The sequence below is a fragment of the Dendropsophus ebraccatus genome, chromosome 1 (genome assembly GCF_027789765.1).
Source record: "Dendropsophus ebraccatus isolate aDenEbr1 chromosome 1, aDenEbr1.pat, whole genome shotgun sequence".
In the NCBI taxonomy this organism is placed as follows: Eukaryota; Metazoa; Chordata; class Amphibia; order Anura; family Hylidae; genus Dendropsophus; species Dendropsophus ebraccatus.
Window position 1 is genome coordinate 77,200,310 of NC_091454.1, and position 16,195 is coordinate 77,216,504.

At 38.5% G+C, this 16,195-nt stretch overlaps 1 protein-coding gene across 3 annotated transcripts in view; it reads right to left on the bottom strand.

Annotated features, from left to right (window-relative positions):
- Positions 1–2,740: 2,740 nt before the first annotated feature.
- Positions 2,741–16,195, bottom strand: part of CDK17 (cyclin dependent kinase 17) — a 113,362-nt gene continuing 99,907 nt past the window's right edge. For all 3 annotated transcript variants that reach the window (XM_069973803.1, XM_069973789.1, XM_069973797.1), the window contains 8 exons: positions 14,538–14,661; positions 13,045–13,165; positions 11,599–11,696; positions 9,550–9,655; positions 8,133–8,175; positions 7,222–7,312; positions 4,698–4,775; positions 2,741–3,238 (listed from right to left, as the gene is read on the bottom strand). In XM_069973803.1, the coding sequence (XP_069829904.1) occupies positions 3,201–3,238; positions 4,698–4,775; positions 7,222–7,312; positions 8,133–8,175; positions 9,550–9,655; positions 11,599–11,696; positions 13,045–13,165; positions 14,538–14,661 (699 nt within the window). In that variant the 3' untranslated portion in view covers positions 2,741–3,200. The remainder of the gene's footprint in view (positions 3,239–4,697; positions 4,776–7,221; positions 7,313–8,132; positions 8,176–9,549; positions 9,656–11,598; positions 11,697–13,044; positions 13,166–14,537; positions 14,662–16,195) is intronic.

Consider the following 16,195-nt stretch of genomic DNA (forward strand, 5'->3'; position numbering starts at 1 on the left):
TCATGGAACGTGTGAATGCCCCCTTACTTGAACCATAAGTCATGTTACTTGAACCATGGTGGCTTCTGCCTGCCCCACTGGTCTTCACCGATAGATCGCGTGCTCTACCCAAACAGGTATAGATCTATCAATACAGGATGGTGGGGGAGTAGCAGCCAGGGAACTGCCTAGTGACTCATGGATCAGGCAACATGAAAGTGATTCCCTTTATTGCTGTGCTTGCCTGTTCCAAGGGCCAGACATGCTTTATAAATCTTCCAGGATGGTATAGATTTTCTCAGTCACTAGGAGACCTCTAGAATGCACTGGTGTCTCTTTAGGTGGCATTTATATCTAACTTTTATAGCTGAACACATGTAAAAATGCAAAGAGCATGAAAAAGCAGTAGAATGTGACATGCACACTTCATTGAGCTCCTACAGTTACCACTTTGAAGGTCAATCATGTTTATAAAACTTACTTAGTTTTTGCAGTAGTAAAACCACCACTCCCCACAGAGCCCTAAAACTCCATAATTTATCCTCCATTCTTAGATATCATCACTTTTTTTCTGTCTGTAAATTTAGGGATTTAGTCATGTTTTAGACATTTCAGAATATTGTTTTAATCACTGTTCTCTACAAAGGCTGAAGTTTATTCTCCCTCTATGGAGTCACTAGTCTACTATCTCCAGCAGCTCCATAGACAATAAATGGAGTGGTGGCACACATGCCCAACTCGCTGCTCCATTCCAAACAAAGACTAGGGACCCCATTCTCATGATTCCTAGGGGGTGGGGGGGATCCTGTGTAACAAGTGTGTCTGTGACATACATGTTTTAGCTTTTACTTCTATACACAGTTAACATTTTTTACTATTTACTAATGCTAGTGTCTTGTGGCTTGGACATGATCATTTGATACCTCTCTAGCTGTACAGAGAGACGCAACGCATTAGCTACAATATTTTCTTGAGAATAAATATTTCTATTATTATATGTATATTCAATTTATGGATAGAATTTTTCAAAACTCTTATGGAGGCAGCTTTCCAGCACTGCATGTATAATATGACTACATTATTCCTTTGTAATCTCCTGTTCTTATATGTTTCTGTTTTAGATGGTTTCTGACGCTAGAACACTTTAGGCATTCTTAATAAACTATCTCATATCAGAGCATTACAAGCATTTGACACCGGCATCTACCAATACATTTTTATAATAAATTATATATGCCTTTTATTCAAGTACCTCAAAGAGTGCCATGTATTTGCTGCTAATACACAGTGTATATGTCCATATTATACAGATATAGCTGATATTGAGCCTTACTCAATTGCAATAATCACAATGCAGACGGTCATACACACTAGATATGCCTAGGCCAAACCCTGTAATTACGACTTGGAATCCAGCACATCTCCTCCAGTCCAGCTGCGTCTTCAGGCCCTGCCTCCTCCAGAATAATTTACAGTCTGAGGAGGTGGGGCCTGAAGATACAGCCAGCGGCCGTACTAGAGGAGACATGGCGGATTACAAGCAGCATGGATGTAAGTATACACTGATGCTTGTGATCTTTAAACTAACAGCACAGGTACAAACATATCTGTGCTGTCAGTTTCCAGGGCTGCAAGAATTATACAATGATCGTTCGTGCAGCCAGGGCCCCCTCGATCTGTTGTGCTGTGTAAACTGTGTCGTGCGTGTTTCTGGTCTCTGAGGCTGACAAATCGCGACATCAAAGCATGCATGTGTATGCCTATCGGGAGTGATAGCTGTTGGTCGAACAAGCTTTTGGCCAACAGCTATCCTATGTGCATGGCCAGCTTTAGATTTGGCATGTTAGAAGGATATGCCCTTATTCACTGGTTGGTAGAAGTCTAACCTTAACTAGAGGTGCATTCCCGTCATCTAAGTACTTCACTGACTGCAGATGCTGGGCTGACAGCCAAAGAACTGTTCCTTTATTCGGTCCTGGTCCTAGTGATATGACATAATATTACCTAGAAATATCTCTCGCTACATGTACAATAAATTCAACTGAATTTTAAAAAGGCCAGGAGACAAAATTTAAAAACAAATATTCTGTCCTGCTACAAGTCACACAATATTGTGTAAGGATTGCCTGTTCTGCTACTGAAACACGGGTCCAGATTGATTAAGATGCCTGAAACCCACACTGACTGTTTTTTACCCCACAGCAACCGATCACAGCTCAAATATGTTGACAAGCTCTGTTAAAATGATATCTGAGCTGTGACTGGTTGCTGTTGGGAAAAAAATACATAATATGGGTTTTTCAGGTAGCTTGATCAATTTGGGCCACTGTGTCTCCAGCCCTTCCAACTCCCTATTGCACAAAGATACAAAATCTAATTCATCTAAGCATTCTTAATAAAACTGCAATACAAAACATATTTTGCCCTTTTCTAATTGTGCTAGAGGCACACTGTGGTCATAATTTCATTATTACAAGGAAGAGTCATATCCCATCATCATAAGCTCTATGTGATTTGCTGGTGACCCGATTTTCTACTACCTTAGCAAAATATGGATCGTCAATCTTTCTTGTGAACTTACAAAACATTGTTGGTGATTATGGAAGAAACTATAATGGTCTGCTGAAACATCAAATCTGGTCCACTAGGTTTGAGGCCAAGCAAAGCAAAATAGCATTTATGGAAACAAGACAATTTAATAAAAAAAGGAAAAAAAAAAAACTGTAGAATAAACCAAAAATATTGGGCTTTAAAAAAAAACAAAAAAACAAACAAAACAGAACAATGGTAAATTCACAGATTATCAAGCCACTGCAACTTCTTCAGGCATCAACTGTTGGTTTTGGGGAATATTCAGACAGTAGTCATTTAGCAGCAACGATTCGGCAATAAATAACGACGCATCGTGTCTCAGTCCTGCACGTGAATTGCAGCTACAGTCACACTGACAGCTGTAACCTACTGGCTCTAACAGCAGAGGAGACCTCAAAACCGACTGTACAAGCTTTGTCACACTGTGACAACAAATATATATATATATATATTAAAAAAGGGATGTAAGGGGGAAGAAAAAAAAAAAAAAAAAGGAAAACTGCAGGCCTGAAATAAAAATGACTCCACTGTCAGTAGGTCACTGTTAAATAGTCCATAGTCCACCAGAAGTAAGAGTTGCCACCAAAGCTTCTTCTGATCTTCATATGAAACACATTGGAAAAAATATCTTAAAAGAGCATGCTCTGTCTTCTGTTCTTGCCATGCCCTACAAACAATACATGAAAACACATTACAACCGATGGTCTGTGTGTATGATTACAGATGAATATCAGTATCTGGCAAAGGAAAATGTTAGAGCGTGTACAATTTGGATGATTTATATAAAGAAAAAAAATGTCCTGCAAGTGAAGTGCCCCAGAGGAAAAGCACAGATAGGAACGAGAGATCGAGTCTAATTTTCTTAACAACAGTAAATAGGCAGTGATGGGCTACAAATTTCACTTGAGGCAATTTTTATACATGAATCACAGGGTATAAGAAGTCATTCTTGACCTTGCACACATACAACTGTAAATACATTAAAATATTCTAGACACCTAGATTTTATATTTTTACTGATTAGAGTCACATACTGAAACATGTTTTTTTTTTTTTCTTATCTGTTACTATTTTGTGATAGTATTTTTTTTATATATATATTTTTTTTTATATTAATATGGGGACAGTCATCTTACCTAAGCCATTTTTAACATACTTTAGAGATATGTTTTACAGCAAGCCTCATGGACAAAGGCAACAGGCAGCACACTTTGTCCTGGTAGCAGGACCACCACCTATTGTCTTATTTATAAACTGGTGTCACCTTTTAATGTACTCCTGTGTGTAATAAGGAGGTCAGTGATGAATAGTGTAAAAAGTGATTGGTACAGAACAGCAAGTCTCAGCTTAGTTGTAAGCCTAGTGACTAAAACGATTTTTGGATTGTAAAATATACATAATAAAAATGTTAAACTTGGGGAAAAAAATCTACATTCTTTGTTTTGAAAAAAGTATTAAATGTTTTACTCAAGGAAAACATTTGGCTAGCACAGAGCCTGAAGGAGGTGCATGGCTAGCTTTTGTGTTCTTTCAATACGCTGCACTGCTGCCTTAGGCCCTGCATTAGGTGTAAGTGTATCAATTTTATCCAGATTGTTCCAATAAGTTGACATAATTTTTTTAATGACCTCCCCGCTAGGTGCTGGAGCATATACTCACTGCAGATGATCAGTGTCCTGCGGCGCCGTTCAAATCATCTGCTGCAGGGACCCCTCTTCTGTCTCCTATGACTGAACGCCGTAAGTCATGCTTTACAATGCATTCTCTATGGGAGCACGTGACTTCCAGGGTTCAATCACAGGAGACAGAAGAGGGGTCACAGCAGCAGATGACGTTAGCGTACGCTGGATTTGAACGGCGACGGGGGATCGGAACGAAGCCACTCTGCGGGACACCAACACCTGAAGTGAGTATACGCTCCAGCGCCTAGTTGGGGAGGGGCCACTAAAAAATTTTTTGGGGAACTGCTTAAGAAGTTGATATATAACAAAATATACAAACAATGGAAAGGCACTGCATATTTTAGATAAGGGCAAAATGGCAGACAGTTCCAGGGCTTAACCTTGACACAAAGGAGATCCGTCATAGACAAGAGCTGGAGCAAAAAATAATGCCAAGCCACGTACCTGCTTCTGGATAAGAAGAATTCCGAAAACCAGGATCCTTTTGCAGCTGGATATCCTTAAGACTGAATATTGATATATCTGAAACATGAACACAAAATCATTGCTTAAAAAACATACCACAAACACTACATATGTGTAACCTACAACTTTGGACATGTCTGTGGAGCCAGACTCTTTCACTGACACAGAACGGGGAGCGAACCCATGTTACAGCGCGATCCTCTCACCACTCATTCCCACGATTGCTATAGGTCCACATACTCAGACCCGGACTAATCAGAAGTTTTGAAATGTCTCTATATGTATATAGTTTTTCCAAACGACAGAGACACTTTAATACATAAAAACCCATTCTTTGCTATGTTTATAATCAATATGACCTGAATTGTGTTTTTGTTTTAAAGATCTATCAATTTCCTCCTGTTTGTACCTTTGACTTTTTTTTTTTTCTCTTTATTTAACATAATCTTATATATATATATAAATCAAAACTCCAAAATTCTTAAAATATAGAGATTAGAGTTTCCCATCATTTGTTTCTCTTGCTTATCTATTGTTCCTGAAGAATACATATAAATTCTTTACCATGGGATGCACCTCCCCGAGTTCCGACCCATTTACCTCTAGATATTTCTTTTATAATTATATCTATGTTCTATTCCCATATCTCTCCTTACTAAGGAATGGTTTGGAGGGCTCTGACTAAGAACCTGGTTAAGGCCCCCCCGATCTCTCTCCACATCCCCCTATTGGGCACCTCCAACAACCAGTAGCCCAATACCCACCCGGAGGGAAAACACCTATTTAATTTTAATAACCTTATTACATATACTTTGTTATATATTTGTACAAAAAAAGAAAATGAAATAAATTATTCAATCTTAATAGACTGCTCCATATTTTACAACTTCCAAGTATACAGGAGTCTTCGAGCGATCCAGACCTTATAAAGGCCCCTCTCCCTATTCCCGACTCCTCTTCATTCACTCCGATACTCCAGACCACATTTATAATGTAGCCTAGGGGCATCTTCCTGGGGTGGCTATGAGTCAACAGTATTTAAACACCATGTCTCCACCGCCTATCCCAGTAACCATCCATCCACCTCTCCCAAGATACAGTCATGTGTTATATTCCATTTGTTATTGTTTTTACTCAATATTTAATTCCTTCCATCTCCAGTGTTTACCCCTTCCAGATGAGATCAGTCCCCTTGGTTGGCAAGCGCCCCACAGTAGGAAGAATCGACACCGGGAGCCTGCCCCAGTTCCCAGAGTCACCCCCGCCCCCTCCATACTATCATCCCCTTTTCTTTGTTATTACGTAATATCCTCGGTTCTCGGGGAGTGCATCCCATGTTTACAATCACATACATTTTATTATTTATATCAATCTTCTATCTCCTTTTTGAGTGCTCCATAGTATCTTTTGCACTCATCTCAGGTAATCTCTAATCTCCACTCTACTACCTTTCTCCTTACCCCCTCTCTTTTCTGTCCAACCCTCAAATAAAAAAAAAAAAAAAAAAAAAAAACACACACACAAAAAAAAATAAAAAACAAAAAAAAAGAAACACATAATAAATATAAAGATTCTCCCTCTCCCTCCCTCACCTCTCTATACTCAGTTCTGTTATATCATCAGATCTTGACTTTGTGGCCATTTTGCCCATGCTTTGCGGAATTTTTCGATTTTATCGTTTTTTTGTGCCCTAAAATACTCCCATTATTCTCTTCATTTCTCTCTCCCAATCTTCAATATCCGGTGGAGTTACTGAGATCCATTTCTTTAAGATACAATTCTTAGCCACTAACATTCCTTTAAGAGCAATCTTTTTTTCCTCCCCTCTTATGTGTAAACTCTTTCCCTCTCCCAAGACACATACCTTTGGGTCTTTCTCTATCTTGATATCTAAACGATTTTCTAATCTCAATATCACCTCCCCCCAATATCTATATAGCTTGGGGCATCTCCATAATAAATGAATCAAGTCCCCCCCTTCGTGATTACACTTTACACACCTATCGGTCTCTCTTAGTTTCATTAAATACAACTTACGAGGGGTATAGTGAACCCTATATATAATGAAAAACTGTGTCACCTTGTGATTAAACCTACTACACCCTTTATCTATATCAGAAAATATTTTATCCCAATCTATATTTTCATCCTCTGAACCTTTGACTTTAAATGCTGTGTTTCATTAGCACTCCTATGACGTTGGTGATATTGTATGTACATTGCTCAGACAACTACCCTATGAACACTGTTTATGACTAGAAATGTTTGTGAGAATTTAATACGCGTCCACTACGTTATTTTGCATGCCTATGGAATGTACACGCAATTTAGCCTAGACAGTATTACAAGTATAGTGAAGAGGACACTACTCTGTAGGTATTATGTTTACCTAGTATGTTGTATTATGAACATTTTAACAGTCTCTCATAATAAATATCAGACACATTTTTCTTAATTATTCCAGTCTATGTAGAACATGTATAAGACATCTTAGAATAATTACTTTCTGGTAAGCCGTGTATTTTCGTTCCCAGACTTCTGAAGTAAGCATGCTTCATAGCCTCTTCTGCTGAAATCCTCCTCTTAGACTCATACTGCAAGATAAAGAATAATGTTATCTTAGGAGTTTACATTGTATATTTGAGGCAGGCATTATATTAATTCACCTCTGGCTGTTAGCAATAAGTTAACCCTATTTTCTGTAAAATAATCCTAAATTCTTGCCGTTCTCATTTAGGTCACTAGGTTTAAAACTAAGCTGAGAGTTTCTGCTCTGTACAGATTATTTTCCAGCAGTGCCCTTCTTATCAACACACAACTCAAACGTAAATTAGTGCCTTTACAGATCGGGGATACCCGGCTATTCCAAACTTGGTACTACAACCACAAAGGGCCAACAGCCCAAACAAACCGGGATAGCCCCGACAAACTAATAAAACTTAACTTTTATTATAATATGTAATAATAAATTAATAAAGTGAGAATGTGAGTTAAAAACACTACTCCACAATCAATATCTATATCTATATAAGTCCACTAACAGTGGTACTAATTAGTGTCCGAGTTAGCTGCAGTCTAACCAGACCAATATGACTGTGGTAGTAGAACTTTAAAATCTGATCACCGCCTCCACAACTAGTTTCAGGTGTAGGGCACACTCTCAGTCCTTGGAGCTCCATAGATTTATAATGGAATTGCATGGACAGAGATTGTTGCGGGTCAGAAATGAAATGTGCTAGCGCACACCTCTTCCAGCTTGTTCTCCTGATTGGTGGGGGTCTCAATTTTTTTACATTTTTATGGTCATTGCCCGTTTGAGTCTATTAAGTCTGTGAAAAGTAGCTGTAACCTATTTTGTAAGTATAAATGTCATACAATGTGAAAAAAAAAAACATGCACACACAATTAGCCTACCTGAAGGAACCTGGTTAACAGCTCAATTCCCTCTGAGTCTAACCTAAAATAAATCATGTAGATTGTTAGATTACAACATCTAAAATAATATATATATATATATATATATATATATATATATATATATATATATATATATATATATATATATATATATATAAAAATAATATATAAAAATCATGCATTATCCACATTTGGAGGACCTTTGACATCATTGAAATCCTCAAAGGCAACAATAAAGACCAATGATTTGTGCTTCAAGCAGCATGAAAGCGATAACAGGTTTCTTTTATGGGGCATTGCCATCTCAACTAACATTTATACTTGTCAAGTTATATATTTTTGAAAATACATTCATTTAGCAAACCTGCCTCATTCACTTGATATGCTGCTCTTTTCCTACCATTGTTCACAGCTCACTTTCTAGGTTACTGATCAACACTCTGCACTGACAGCAGTGGTACAGCTGGTACACATACAAATATATATGCCATTGGTGTTTGTATCCCATTCTCCTAATAAAGCCCAAAAATATACAGTACAAGAGCAACACAACAATTTTAGTACGCTTTGCATCAGTATAATAGATGTAAATTCGTTGACTGGAACTATTGATATTTTATTCCTTGATAAACAGTAAGGTTTGACACAGCGCTCCAACAACTTCAGATTAAAGGAGAGGTCCGGCAAAAAGTTATTGTATTGCCCCCCAAAAGTTATACAAATTGCCAATATACACACACACATCAAGGCTTCACTTCCTGGATAAAATGGTGATGTCACGACCCGACTCCCAGAGCTGTGCAGGCTGTGGCTGCTGGAGAGGATAATGGCAGGGGGACACTGAGGGACATAGGGCACTAGAGGGACACTGAGCACCCCCCTGCCATCATCCTTTCCAGCAGCCACAGCCCGCACAGCTCTGGGAGTCGGGTCGTGACATCACCATTTTATCCAGGAAGTGAAGCCTTGATGCAGTAGGAAGTGCAGGGAAAAATGCACTTTATGTGCATTTCGCGTAATAGGTGTGTATTTGTGATTTGTATAACTTTTGGGGGGTAATACAATACTTTAATAAAAAATTTTGAAGGACTTCTCCTTTAAGAATTCAAACTTTTGGCTTAACACCATTTTCCTTTTTTCTTATTTACCATCTTTAAGTATGTGAAACAAAAATATTAGGAAAATGTTAAGGAACATTCTGACATATTTGATACAATTCCGCTAAGTAAACAATCAAAAAGGCAGAAAAAAAACAAAAAACTGTGCAGACCTAATAATTCTCACAGCTTAGAAATGGATGGAAATTGTAACTAGTTTAGCAAGGACACATAAAAGAGAAATGCTAAGAACCACCTGTAGTGGAAAATGTTAGTAAGATTATTACATTCTACTGCTACTCAAAATGACTAAATACCTTGGAGCATGATTGATAAGAGGCTGAGGTTTGTACTTGGGAAAGTTGTAGTTCCGAAACTCATCATTAGATAAAACTCCTGGCCAGGTTTCTTCAGTTGGAGTGCCTAAAAACAAGAGGAAATATAAAAACGAGTTAAACCTATTACTTTGTTAAGGCTGTAATACATCTTACAGCGTCTGAACATGGCCTTAAAAGGAGAAGTCAGCGAAAAATGTTTTCTATTGACAGGAATGTCCCTACTATTAGAACTGCAAGTGCCAGCGCACCTGATGGTCATACTCATGTCAGTCCAGTATGACCATCGGGTGCGCTGGGACTTGCAGTTCTAATAGTAGGGACATTCCTGTAGATATAGCAGCAGAGTGAAGCAGGACCCAATAGCAGAGCTTAGTGAGGTATGGGAAGCATGCCAAGGCAGGGAGGGAGTGCCCGGGAGCTCAGAGAAATACCCAAGTAACGCCCCAGATCATGACATGGTTGGCCCTACGTCCCGACCAAAGATGGTGGCCGGGGCTGTTTAACGACAGCCATTGGTGCATGCCAGGAGATGTAGTTTCCTGGCATTGCGCCACCCATAAAGACCAGGGGCTTAGGAAAAAATTGGATCAGGTAACTGAAGCGGTGCCTTTTGTAACAGGAGTAGCTGGAATACCCCTTTAATTAAGCCTTAATGGATTTTTGATACTTTAATAACTTACGCAGCTAGGTAAGCAATAGCATTACACTTCTGCAGCATGTTTATTTGCAGCATGTTTATTCAGAGTACCCCTTTAATGTGATGTTCACAAGTGACTTTGTTGTTAATGACATTTGATAACGTACTAAAAAAAACTTTAACAAAACACATTACAATGCATTTGAATGGAAATTGGAAAACTCCAAACCCAGAAAGTGCAAACAAATGCTGATTTGAAAGTACACAGGGGATTTCTAAATCCCTAGCATGCTCCATTCTTCCTACAGATTTACAATGCATTTAGCTGTGAATTTCACCCACTCTGAGAGACATTAAAAATCTGCATGTAACCTTATACATACAGATTTACTACAGATCGTACAGTAGTAAATCCTACAGTGAGTAAATTCTGCAAGGTCCAGTTAATAGTATTGTACAACAGATCTCCAGAATTTTACTTCCCTTATTGTATGTACAGCAGTTATCTAACAATGTTTTTTATTTCACTTTTTGTGCTTGCTATAAGTGAAATCTACTCTTCATGGACTGTAGTCCACGAAGAGACTGTGGTAAGTTTGCATGCACACACTGTAGAGTTGCAGTATCAGGCATGGGGACGAAAGAAATTAGCAGGCTAAGCCTTCCATGAGATAGAAGGTGGATTTCATCAGACTACTGACTATAATTCCTGGTTTTAGCTGTGCCTAGCTGATAACACTGAGGAAAATGAAAATATGGTATTATTAGGAACAAACTATACACACAGTAATATGTAAGGCCCCAATTGGAGAATCACTGTAATTTCCAAATGAAAAAAACATGGATTTTATTTAACACAAATGGCCCACTAATCCAGATGGGACATATATTTTATAACTCTGCAGCTGGTATTAAGCAATGGGCAGCATTCAGTTCTATATCAAATATGCATGGACTCAAAATGACCCTATCCACAAGATTTAAAATAAAATAAGATATGATGTAAGACTTAACACCAGTTCCCACATAAACTATATAGTTTAGCATATAGTGTCATTTGTGATTGCCTAAGAAGGTTGTAATAAAGTCTAAAGCTAAAAATGTATAGATGAAAACAGACATTGTCTATTTTGGTTACAAGGATCTGACTGCATATGGTCTGCCTCTATCTTTCAGCAATTACTGAAAATATCCTCCTGGATAAAGGTCCTTTTTTAGTGATGATTGATCCTTGAAGGTTGAAATGGAGACCATTGCTATTTTTGCCAAGAAACAAACTACCAAACACAGTTAACCCCACAAAGTGACACAGCTCAGAGAAATACATAAAATACTGTACAACAGAAACAATCAATGCACCGTTTTGCTCAGGTAAGAATGGTGAAATTTACCTAGAAGTCGGAAAATTAAGTGAAGCTCATCTTCTACCGTGGATCCTGGGAAAAGTGGTCTTCCTGAAGCCATTTCAAAAAATATACAGCCAACTCCCCTTGTAAAAAAAAGAAGCCAGAAAATGAATATACATCCACTAAATTCAAAGGCAAAATCACAAAATCAATCTGAAAGATACTGTGATACAATTGACTCAAATGACTTTTTTTTTATTAGTTTTTATTTTCATGTTTACAAACACAAAAGACAACCATGAAAGGAGGAATATTATATTCCCCTTCCATACATCCTATAAGGGGCTGTTCACACTGAGCCAATGTGGTGGAATTCCGCTGCGGAATCCCACCTGCCCCAGTGTCAAACGGAGTCTCTATGGTAGGGCTTGCGTGCCTAAAGCCTAAGGGTGCTAACACACGACAGCAGAAAATTCACTGCGATACGGTGAGTGTGTTAGCACCCTAAAGCACAGGAGAGGCCCCAGTTATTTTTACGATGTAATGTCTACATGTACTGAGCCCCCTGCTGGACCCTTTAGCCTGCCTGAACTACTAAATTGAGGGAAATAGCACTATATGTGCATTTTCCATATTTACTGTACATTAGTAATTTGTCTAACGTTGCTTAGGAAATAACATATAAAAAATAGATTTTGGCCGGAGTTCTCCTTTGCAATTAAAAAAGGTTATTGAAAGATTTGTTCTGCCCTTTAAGAGTACCTGTCATTATAAATACCTTTTGACATGTCATCAGGAATGTGAAAAGTTATTGATCTTACTGCCTAGACCAGTTGCCATACAAAGATACAGCCAAGAAAAGGGGGCGGTGACAGTGTGATCCTTTCCCTGGCAGCTCGCTAATTCCGACACTTTAGCCCATTATAGTCTATGAAGCTCAATGTCAGAATAAGGGAGCGGCTCGGACTGCTGTTGCGCTCTCTCTCCGGCAGTATCCTTATCTCATTAGCAGTGAGATGAGCTGCAATCGATAATTTTTTTGACATGCTTGATGACATTTCAGAAGTTACTTATCATGCCAGGTACTCTTTTAAGGTTCGACACCAGATGCTGTTCTGCATGTGTTATGGAGGATCTAGTAGAGGTGGAAGCATTCCAATTATTATATACAGTTCTGAGCATTCACATTAAAGTCTATTCAGTGTTGGTCTCCTGCCTGACAGGATATTGAAAGTGGAGAGGTCCAACTACACACTGACTGGTATAGTTGCTGTGGCATCCGTACGACTCCCAGAAAGGAGTCATGACCATGTCAAAAAGAATATTTGCACAACACAGATGCTTTGGAAACACTATCAATCAGCATGTAGTTTTAGCTCTTCATGTCTGATGTCTGAGAGCGAAGGAGAGCATACAAACCAAAACCCACTTAAAAATATATTTGTTGCACATGTTTGGCGCAATCTGAATCAAATAAGTAAAAACACTTACCACATGTCAATTTGCGTTGAATATTCAGAAGACCCAAGGAGGACATCAGGAGGCCTGTACCATAATGTAACCACCTCGTTTGAGTAGGTTTTTGTAGGAACAGACTTTGCCCGAGCCAAACCTTCATTTAAAAGGAAAAACAAAATTAATAGCAAAACATTTAATTTCTACAAATATTGATCAAGAATCACCAATGAGTCCTTAGACCATGTTTATCCAAGAGGGGATCTAAGGTCTAACAGTCGAAGATCACTAATGGCAGCTATTCCAAAAGTGCTTAATGTTTTTGCTTCCCCTTATTGCATTTTAACTTTTCCATCAAGATTTATAGGGAAAATACATTTTATTTTTGTTTAACGTTAGAGAAGTATAACATGCCAAGTCAGCACCAAGTAGTAGTAACAACAAAGTAATAGCCATGCAGGCCTTAATATAGTCTGATAAGGTATTAGGGTTGCTACATAATGTGGTGCAAACACATATATGATACTCAAATCTGCTGTACAAAATAAGCAGTGTGTCCACCTCTTGTAAACATAACCAAACACTGATTTGTTCAGTCTTCTACAGTGCTATTTACTTAATAATTATTCCCATTTTATTTATTGTTTAGTATCCACTATATGTGCTGGTGGTTATGTGTCATTTGAACCTTGCATTTCCCTTAATAAAAGGGTAAAACTAAATTTACATGTGAAGTGGTGTTGTATAGCACACAAAAGGCTTGTGAGCAGCATTTTCAAGCGATACACATTAGAACTGCATGATGGTTCTATAAATAAAATAAAAAGTGGACTACCCCTTTAATTTTTAAAGCTCTGTCACTGCCAACAGATGGCCTGATTCTGATTATATGCATCAATTTATATTAACTGCCCTTTTTCAATGTCATTCACTTGTCTCACAGCAAAAGGACAGCAAAGGATACACACGCTTTATCTTAGCAAATCATTTTCAACAACTGTCATTAGTGTTATGTAACCAAAGCTTTTTGCCCGCAATTTCAAATTATCCATGTTTGAGTCAATGAACTGCGATAATATGTGTGATCACAGTCCATTTCATACTCATTGTTTAGACAGCAACCACCCCCAGCATTGATGTATGTTAAAATGAAGCTTACTGAATCGTACGCAAGACCAAAGAATACATTAAAATGAGCATCTTAAGCATCTTCTGTTCACAGATGTTCAGATAATGACTGGACTTGTAGCAAAAGAAAAAGGACAAAGAAAAACAAATTGAATCCAGAGGCAAGTAAAGGCTGGGCACTGCAATCCACTCACTAAGGAAATCCAATATGAAAAATCCTTTCAGCAGGAAGGAAAAATCCTAAAGCCACAAGTGGGGTCAGGTTACTTGCATCTATCCATGTCAGAATATTTATTAACACAATTAGATATTACGTTAACTAGAAAGGTCAAGGTAAGAGACCCTCCATACAAGATCCTTTCTTTACGCTAAGTACTGATCCCCCAATATCCCCAACATACCAAAGTCTGCTAACTTCAGCTCCCCCTTCTCATTGATAAGGAGGTTTTGTGGCTTCAAGTCCCGATGAAGAACTTTCCTTTTGTGACAATATGCTAAGCCTCTTAAAATTTGATATAAGAATATCTATAGGGAAGGAAAGAAAAGTGTGATCATTTACTGCATCATAAGAATGGCACTTAACACAACTCTGTACCTGTGCATGCAGTTAGCATTACTTAAAAGCAGTGTGGGGAAGGTTGGGCACACCAGGATAAAAAATAGGGCAGGAGAAAGATCCTGTTTCCTGCTCCTGTCATAACACATAGAAAATGGCCACTCAGCCAATCAGAATGGTGATCATCCTCAGAGAGAGATTGGCTGAGTGGGCATTTCCGATGCATAGGGGACAGAGCAGCAAGTGAGGACATTGGGAACCAGCAGTGTCACAAAAGCACTAGCATTAGGCGATTAGAGGTTTTTGTTTTCTTTTTTTATCCCACAATGAGCCCTTTTAAATATAATATTAACGTCCTGGGTAAGCTTTTAGGAAGTGTGTATAGCTGCAATGATGTCATTGCATTCAGTGCATGCACATACCTATTCATTGGAGCAGTGATCCAAGGATCACAGACTTGTATCATGTAAGGACATGTAAATGGGCCCATTCAAATGAATAAGTCCGTAGTGCTATACCGAAGCCTTTCAGAAAGCCTATGAAGTGTGTGACAGAGGCCTTAGTCCCCTGAAAGTGCACCAGTTTTACACAACGCCATAGACTCCTCATGCTCCACTGATTACCCATATTTGTCTTTACAAATTAAAACGTCACTGTAAAAAACTTTTGACATGTCATAGAGACATGTCAAAAGTTTTGAACGGTCCGGGTCTGAGTGTTCATACCCGTACTAATTGGGAGATAGAGCCGGGAGAGGACGTGTTGCATCTGCGGTCCTCTCCCTACTCTATCTCCCAATCAGTACAGGTGTGAACACTCAGACCCGGACCGATCAAAACTTTTGACAGGTCAAAAGTTTTCTGAAGTGACAGTGACGCTTTTAAAGGTGATTTCTGGCCAAAATCTACAGTATAGGATATAAGCAGGTACTGAAAGTCAGAATAAACAAATGTTGTTTGTAGTGGTGGCACTGAATTGTGAATGGGTGACGCTGTAGCAGTAATGCTATGTATTTACATAAACTGAATCAGTGAAGATGCGCCTGCTTCACCCTCTCAGTACTATTGAAGTTATTACAATAAATCGGACTTGTATTCAGCCTTCAATGGTAAGTGCTTTGAGATTTTTTTTTTCTCATCCGTTGTTACAAAAATTGATGCTTTCACAAATGCACTGGTCAGCCGGTATTGGCCAACAGCATGGCCTCACTCACCTGATCTCACCCCATTAAACTTCTGGTTATGGGGCTTATTAAAGGACCAGGTTTACCATGACACACATGCATTAGGTGTCAGATCTGAAGGTCAGCATTTGTTGACACAATGTCACGACTCACTTCAGTTCCGTAGTGGAAAACAGTTTAATGTAGTTAACTCTGTATAAATCTTTCATTTATAGGTCTCTGTTTAGCTGGATTCACTTTTGTGTGGTGTGTGAAACTCCCCTATTGGGTAGCAATGTTGTTCTGAAGCTCAACGCCAATATTTTATTTTAATAATGTGT